Source organism: Labrus bergylta, chromosome 6 (genome assembly GCF_963930695.1).
Source record: "Labrus bergylta chromosome 6, fLabBer1.1, whole genome shotgun sequence".
Classification (NCBI taxonomy): Eukaryota; Metazoa; Chordata; class Actinopteri; order Labriformes; family Labridae; genus Labrus; species Labrus bergylta.
Window position 1 is genome coordinate 3,850,493 of NC_089200.1, and position 8,089 is coordinate 3,858,581.

Genomic DNA, 8,089 nt, shown 5'->3' on the forward strand with positions numbered 1-8,089 from the left:
TCCTCTAAACCAAACACAGCCTCAGCCATAAAAACAGAACTTGTAATAACAAAGAACAATATTCAAATCACTCAAAAATGATGCAATTATTTCAACTGAAGATCAACTTTTGACCAAGACAGCAGCGTGTGCACAAAGCAAGGCAACGGTCCCTATTTGATGAACTGTAAAACTTCAAATAAAAGCCCATCTCAATTCAAGGTCTTGTTCCCGTTACTAGCCTTGTGTTGCTGCAAATTTTGACAGATGAAGGCAGGTCTCAGTTAGAGATATGCAGGGTGGAGAGACACACAGTACACTTAAATATTCTTTCTGGCTGTACAAATTGTTAGAAAGTGGAATTCTGGGAAAAACCTATAAAATGTATAGATAGTTTACTTGCGAGTAGCAGAAAGCATAAAGAAGCTAAATTTAGAGTTTTTTGTACTTAACTTATTCCACTTTATACTTCTAATCCATCCCTACATTTTTTTCCTTGGGGGGGGGATTCTGGTAGTTCTTATTAAACTTCCAAGCTGATTAAAAACTGTCTGATTATTTGATAATTCAAACAATACAGCAGGGTTGAAAAGTTTTTTTACATATTAGGTCAGAGAGTAATGTAGTTAAGTTTCACTTCTCTTTTCATGTATTTATTGTTACAGTAATGCTGCTCCGCTGCCCCCCAGTGGCTCTATGAGGAAGTGACCAAACTATAGAAATACTGTGTTTCCCCTACCATTATATTAAGGGGGTGGCCAGATTATGAGAAGGTAAAACAAGTCACAACATTAACGTTATTCAGAATGAAATAAGAGCTCTGGTCCTCTGATTAAATAAAGGTTGTGTTTTTAAAAAAAAATACACATTTTTAATAAAAAGGCACATTAAGAGGCATTTCGTTATCTTTAATGGCGGGCTGCAAACCGACATGAAAGGTGTTAACGCCACCTACCGTCCTGGTTATAACCGTCGACTGTAAATAACAGTTTTCTACACTATCAACGGTTATTTCAAATTCACGCGTTTATCAGATTTAATCACCCGATTAATTTATTTTATTTTTATTTATCTAAGTGTATTTTATTCATTGACCCAACTAAAACAATTAAATACAAAAACAAAATGTTGAATCTTGAATAAAAAGCAGGAATTAAAATATTGTTATAAAATCTGAGCATCTTTTACAAGACATTAATCAACAAAACACATCATTAAAAAATGAACAAAATGCGAAATATAGAATTGTAGAAATATATGGAATAAAATAAAATATAAATACGTTGAAATAAACAGAACTAAGTACCAAAGCAGTACATCAGTTATTTACATAATTTTCGATATTTTTTTCCTCTTTATTTTTGCATTTTCAATTAACAAACAGGCATTTAAACTGTTGGTGTTTAACCGACGAAAAAATAAGTAAACATATCAACAAAACTGACCTGAAAACAAACAACAAAGATGATGTTATAGCTTGAAATGAATCAAAATTGAATATATTAAATACAATAATATTTTGAGGGCACTTCTATTCTGACAAAAGATTCGGCCCATTTTTATTTATCCATTCTTCTTTTTTAATTTCAGATTTAACTATTTTGATTTGTTAAATAAAAAATAAAAAATAAAAATGAAAAAGATAGTTGAGGAGCAGCGCCCCCTGTAGGACGCGTTGGAGATTACGCTTTTAGAAGTTGGGGGGGGGGAAACGACCCGGATGTAAATCTTCGTACTTCCGCTAGTGGCTCCTGCTGCTGCTGCCATCGTTTGATGCTAATCCAGTGAATATTTTCTCTTGTCGATGGCGAACAGAACCGTAAAAGATGCGAACAGTATACACGGGACCAACCCGCAGTATCTGGTGGAGAAAATCATCCGAACTCGGATCTATGAATCTAAATACTGGAAGGAGGAGTGCTTCGGTCTGACCGGTTAGTAACACGTTAGCTAACGAGCTAATGTTAGCGTTCAGAGCTAACGTTAGCATCCTGAAGGTTTTACTGATTACTGAAATAAAACTGTTTTCTCTATTTAAATTACATCAGTTCATATTAAAATCACTTTCCTCATATCTTTCTGTAAGGTCTGTATAATAATATTATTATAATGACTACATTTTAACCTTTAAATGGGCAGAAATCTGTAAATATTATGGAAATGTTTTTATTGCTGGTTTAAAATAAAACTGATTTTGGAGTCTGGATCTCCCAGGATACGTCTCCAAGTTAGAGCATAAATTCAACATTTCCCCTTTTTTTTACTGTACCAACTTTCACAACATTTTACAAACAATGTTTTAACTTTCAATCATGATTTGCATTAAAAAAGAAGTGAAAACACTGAAAGGTAGTTATCCACATAAGCTGTAAACAGTAGTAAAGAATTAATTTGTTTGAATAAAAAACAATTAGAAAGTAAATATCTGATTTGTAACCATCCCAACATGTTGACTTACAGCCTTAAAAACCTTTAAAACAAATGTTTAAATGTGAGTGACTCTGTTTTACTCTCTTTCTGGGCGAAGTGTCCTCCAGGATACAAACATTCAACGTCCAATTATCAAAGTTGTTAACTTGCAATTCCAAGAACCTTTTGACCATTTACAGTTTCTACAATTCACTTAACAGACGCTTTTATCCAAAGCGACGTACATCAGAGAGTAAGAACAACACAAGCAAGGATCTAGAAAAAAGGGAACAATGTGAGTAAGAGCAAACGATCAGCTTTGAGTCTGATTGGACACACAGGTGCTGACAGGAAGTGACCAGAGGCAAAGCACAACATTGAGGGCAGTTCTTGAGAGCTCTAATCAGTATAGAAACCATCTTATAAGTCGTCCTTATCAAACAAAAACCATCGTCATTACCATCATCATCATCAATAATATGGAGACCATCATCATTAAGTTAGTAGGTATTCATGAAAGAGCTGGGTCTTTAGCTTTTTCTTAAAGGTGCAGAGGGACTCTGCAGATCACATGGAGTTTGGAAGTTCATTCCACCACCGGGGGGCGACAGAGGAGAAGAGTCTAGTCAGCGTATTGGCAGAGTGTTGGGGGGGGAGGGAGTGTAGACCTGGATCAGAGAGTTAAAATAAGGAGGAGACGTTTTTGTGTCTGTTTTGTAAGCGAGCAGCAGAGTTTTAAATTTGATGTGAGCAGTAACTGGGAGCCAGTGTAAGGAGATGAACAGCAGAGTGACATGTGCTCTTTTAGGAAGGTTGAAGACCATTTAATCTGCATAAACAACTAAAGTTTAGAAAGTAAACACCTAACTGTGTAATGATATAATCCAATTTAGTAGCAGCAGTAGGTATTTTCTGCCCTCTTTTCTTTCACAGCCGGTTTCTTTCTGAATGAAACGTCTATCCTGTTGTGTCGTCCACAGCTGAGCTGGTGGTCGACAAAGCCATGGAGCTGAAGTATGTGGGTGGAGTTTACGGTGGAAACATCAAGCCCGCTCCTTTCCTCTGTCTCTCCCTGAAGATGCTGCAGATTCAACCAGAAAAAGACATCATTGTCGAGTTCATCAAAAATGAGGATTTCAAGTGAGTCTGAACCTACTGAGGATGTAAACCAACACAGCAAACATAACAAAGGATGAAAATGACATAAGCCTTGTTCACACTCCTGATTATATCCTGTTGCGTTCACAAAACTCGTTGCATGTGTGAACACAAACATCTGAATGTTTCTCTCTTCACCTGGAGTTTCTCCTCCAGCCTCCTCGTGTTTATTCTGCAGAAAGTCAGAGTGAGCTGATGTGAGAACTCAGCAGGATATAATCAGGAGAATTCACCTGGATCCAGTGGGAGGGGCCAGTGGGTGGGGGTGGTGACCTTTACTCCCTGTAATCGCTGCACGACCATAGACTGTCTGCACGCCACCTCTACCATCTCTGTGACTCCGTTGTCTTTTCGCGCATCAGGAGAACCCTGATGTGTAGAAATAAAAAAACAAGAAATGACTCAATACTGGGTGCCTTAGACTTCTAGTGGTATCTAAACAGTAATCAATATCGTTAGATTTTTACTTATATGTCAAAGTTTAAAATTCTGCTGTCCTCTCATCTCTACTGGGCAGGCTGTGGATATTTCGTTAATCGTCCCTCTCTCATTGTTTTATGTTTGTTTTTTGTCAGATATGTTCGTTTACTTGGCGCGATGTACATGAGGTTAACGGGCACTGCAGTGGACTGCTACAAATACCTGGAGCCGCTGTACAACGACTACAGGAAAATCAAGACTCAGAACAGAAACGGAGGTGAGTTTGAAACTTTTAGTCTGTTTCCCCGAAAGTAAGGGCGCACTAACACTCGGCCCAGCTGCCCCCACACATAATTGAGTCCCCCGCTGGCCTGCACTCGCATATCTCCAGGCCCAACCGAGCTTGAGCACGGTGACCTCTTGTACATACGTCATGTTATGCCATCAGCGTGTGACCTGCGCTTTGAGTAGTCCGAAGACGAGAACAGAAATATACAAGCTCAAGACCTTTTACTAATTGTTTTTGTCCGTCTTGTTTCTGTAGTTTGGTTCTTCACATTAAGGTCCAGTCCGTGTTCAAAGATGCTGATCTTGTTGTGAACTGAAAATGAAATCCCTCAAATCTCCTTTCATTCCTCTCTCTGTGGTTTTAGAGTTTGAGTTGATGCACGTGGATGAGTTTGTCGACGAGCTGCTTCATGCAGAGAGGATGTGTGACATCATTCTGCCCAGGCTTCAGGTATGTCTGAACCGTTTCTACAATAAACACACACACCGTGTTTTTAAGTTTAGATATTCATCACTGAGGTGTGTGTGTGTGTGTGTGTTTTTGTTCTGCAGAAGAGACACGTCCTGGAGGAGGCTGAGATGTTAGACACTCGGATCAGCGCTCTGGAGGAGGATCTGGATGAAGTGGAGACCAGTGAGGAAGAAGACGAGGAAGAGGAGAAGGTGAAATCAGAAAACTGCTTTGCTTATTCCACCAGACGTGTGTTCAGCCCGTTGTGTGCTTCCGCTGTGCTGCGTCTCAGCTCTGTCAGTCCGCAGTGTTCTGCAGCAGATACACAAAACTTAGATTTTAGCTGGATGCTGAAGCACGGTGCATCACTGTGACATGCCCGCTAAACACAAGAGGGCCGGTTGGCCTTCTCTTGAAGAGAGGCGCTACAAACATTGGTTTTTATATATCTTTAAGGCTCTTATTGGAAAACTTCCACCTTGCATCACAGACCTGTTAGAGTGGAATACGGGTGCCTACATGACCCGTTCTTCTGATTGGCTCGTTCTTAAAGTCCCTCAAGCTTTTACTGAACTCGGTAAATCTGCATTTTCTTTTGATGCCCCAAATTTTTTGAACGCCCTCCAGCAAACTCTAAGGATCAGAGTTCTTCCCTCTCTTCCAGAGTTTAGGAATTTGATTTCGAACAACTTTGTTTCAAATTGTAACTGTTTTAAATGATCTCAGTGGTTTTTGTCACTGATTCTGAGTGTTTGTTGTGTTTTTGCTTGTTTTACTGTGCTTGTAATCTCGACGTCATTAGAAACGAGGGAAATCTCAGTGTCTTTTTGAGAATAAATAAAGGTTTGATATGAAATCAAATCAAATCAATTTACCACAGAGCAGGACAGGAAGTCAGACACAGAAACATCATTAAAACATCCAGTTTATTTTCAGAATAAAACACGTGTTTATAAGGTTTTATACGGTTTTATACCACATGCATCGTATTATCTCAGTACGGTATAATCCCTCATCTGTACTTGTTGAGTTCTGTTCGAACAAGGGAGCGATGATTGTTAGGGTATACAAATCCTGAAGTTTGAAAGATGTTCCTCTGAATGATCTGTAAATGTTTGTAAACTAGTTGATGGACGTTTTTTTAAATGTTTGTTCTGTTTCTTTTTCCCCTCCTGCAGCCGGAGAGACTCCAGACCCCCGAACCTCACAGACGCAGTTATCGAGACAACGACAGACCCCGTCGCTCTCCATCACCTCGCTACAGACGCAGCCGCTCACCCAGACGGTTGGTGTTTCTCTTATACTCAGGTTTACTGAGGGAAGCGTGTTGATGTCATCATGAACTCATATCTCAAACCGTCCTTTGTGGTTCTTCTTTCCCCCTCAGGAGGAGCAGATCTCCAAAGAGGCGAAGGTATGTTCCCCTGAAAAACCTTCTTTACCGTCAAATGTAACATTCTTAAATCATGCACGTTGATTTATTTTGCCGTGTGTTGTCAGCCCGTCGCCACGGAGAGACCGCCATCGCAGCAAGAGCCCCCGCCGCCATCGCAGTCGTTCCAGAGAAAGACGCCACCGCTCCAAATCTCCAGGTACGGGGACCAGATTTCAGGTTCTTTTATTAGACTCAGATAATATTCGAAGCCGTATTCATGGGTTGAAGTTAAAACCTCTACCAGAAGGTGGCAGCCTGATCCATCTGCTAGTTTGGAGAAGAAGGGGAGACTTGAGTTTCTGCCCTTCCACCAGTAAATTGAGCTCCGCATAATTTTGCACAGTGCTACTTCCTGGCTGAGAGCGGTCTCAATATCGACCCCCAAATGTCTCAGTCTTGTCTTGGCCCGCCTTGGTCTTGTCTCTGTCTCAATCCCTTAATGTCTTAGTCTTGTCTCGGTCTCGTCCTGCCTTGGTCTTGGTCTTGTCTTGGTCTCGATCCCTAAATGTCTCGGTCTTGTCTCGGTCTTGATCCCTAAATGTCTTGGTCTTGTCTCGGTCTTGATCCCTAAATGTCTCGGTCTTGTCTCGGTCTTGATCCCTAAATGTCTTGGTCTTGTCTCGGTCTTGATCCCTAAATGTCTTGGTCTTGTCTCGGTCTCGTCCTGCCTTGGTCTTGGTCTTGTCTCGGTCTTGATCCCTAAATGTCTTAGTCTTGTCTTGGTCTCGATCCCTAAATGTCTTGGTCTTGTCTCGGTCTTGATCCCTAAATGTCTTAGTCTTGTCTCGGTCTTGATCCCTAAATGTCTTGGTCTTGTCTCGGTCTTGGAGCACTCTGGTCTCAGGTATGTCGTGTTCTCGGTTAGTGTGGTTTTGACTACAACACTAATACTGGCTCTGATTATGTTTATAAAAGTCCTTCTTGTACATGTGGTGATCTGTTGATGGTTTTTGTTGCTTTTATTCTGAAGGAGTTCTCTTTTTCTTTTTTTTTTTCTTTTTTTTTTTCCCAGGTCACAACAGAAGCCGCAGACATCGGAGTCACTCAAAGTCCCCGGAGAGGTGAGTCTGATAAACTCAGCAGGAAGAACTTTGTCCAGTTTTCATACAAATTTGTATTTTCTTATTTTGATCTGTGTCTTACGACTTGTAAACCGTAGAGGTTAAAGTAAATAAACCCGTCTTTGCTGTGGAAGCTTTCGTTAGCATAACGGGCGTTTTCTGGATGAGACACTTTCCCGCTTTCTGTTTGTGTATTTCTCTGATAATTTTGTTTCTTTTCATCTTAGGAGCTCAAAAAAGAGTCACAAGAAGAGTCGAAGAGGAAACGAGTGATTCTGGTTTTTGTATCTTTTCACCTCCAGACTGTCAGACATTTTTTTTTTTTTTTTTAATCTTATTTTGAAGGTTAATTTACATTATTAGATATTGAAGCTTTGAGAACGAGCTAAAGCCTTCAGGTTTCTGTACAGATTAAATCCCTCCCTCCATCTGTAACCTGCGCGCCCTGTGCTGCAGGACGCCTTCTGAGAGAGAAAAAGCTCAGAAAATCCCCCCGGCTTCACACCCTCCTGCCCCTCATCGACACCTTTTTGATATGTGTGGATGTAAAAAGTGTTTCTGTACGTTTAAAAAAAAAAAGTGTCACGCCCAGAAATAAAGACCCTGATTCTTTAGTTTTGTGTTTTTGGAGTTGTTATTGAATTCCAGAGGAAGATGAGGATGACTTCAACTGATGATCCGCCGTGTCAGTCGGGTTAAACACAACATTTGAAGTTTAGCTCGGGTGCCTCCCATTTCTCTTGATCATCTTTGAGATGTTTCTCCACCTTTCCTGGAGTCCATTTGATTTTGAAAGGACCACACCTGTCTACATAAGGTCTCACAGCCGACGTATCAGAGGAAGAACCGATCCATGAGATCGAAGGAACCGCCTGCAGAGCTCAGAGA

At 40.5% G+C, this 8,089-nt stretch overlaps 1 protein-coding gene across 1 annotated transcript; it reads left to right on the plus strand.

The window, feature by feature from the left end:
* The first annotated feature begins 1,709 nt into the window (after positions 1-1,709).
* On the plus strand, positions 1,710-7,815 carry prpf38a (pre-mRNA processing factor 38A). Its single transcript, XM_020656092.3, has 10 exons — positions 1,710-1,913; positions 3,369-3,528; positions 4,122-4,243; positions 4,620-4,705; positions 4,807-4,917; positions 5,884-5,990; positions 6,093-6,119; positions 6,206-6,297; positions 7,153-7,201; positions 7,429-7,815. The coding sequence occupies exons 1-10, from the start codon at positions 1,784-1,786 to the stop codon at positions 7,472-7,474; spliced, it is 930 nt and encodes a 309-aa protein (XP_020511748.1). The 5' UTR covers positions 1,710-1,783; the 3' UTR covers positions 7,475-7,815.
* Positions 7,816-8,089: the final 274 nt, after the last annotated feature.

Excerpts from the sequence above, each read along its gene's own strand:
- prpf38a (XM_020656092.3), top strand. The coding sequence starts at position 1,784 with ATGGCGAACAGAACCGTAAAAGATGCGAACAGTATACACGGGACCAAC. Across the intron at positions 1,914-3,368 it reads GGAGTGCTTCGGTCTGACCG|CTGAGCTGGTGGTCGACAAA; the intron begins GTTAGTAACACG and ends TGTCGTCCACAG. Across the intron at positions 5,991-6,092 it reads CGCAGCCGCTCACCCAGACG|GAGGAGCAGATCTCCAAAGA; the intron begins GTTGGTGTTTCT and ends TTTCCCCCTCAG.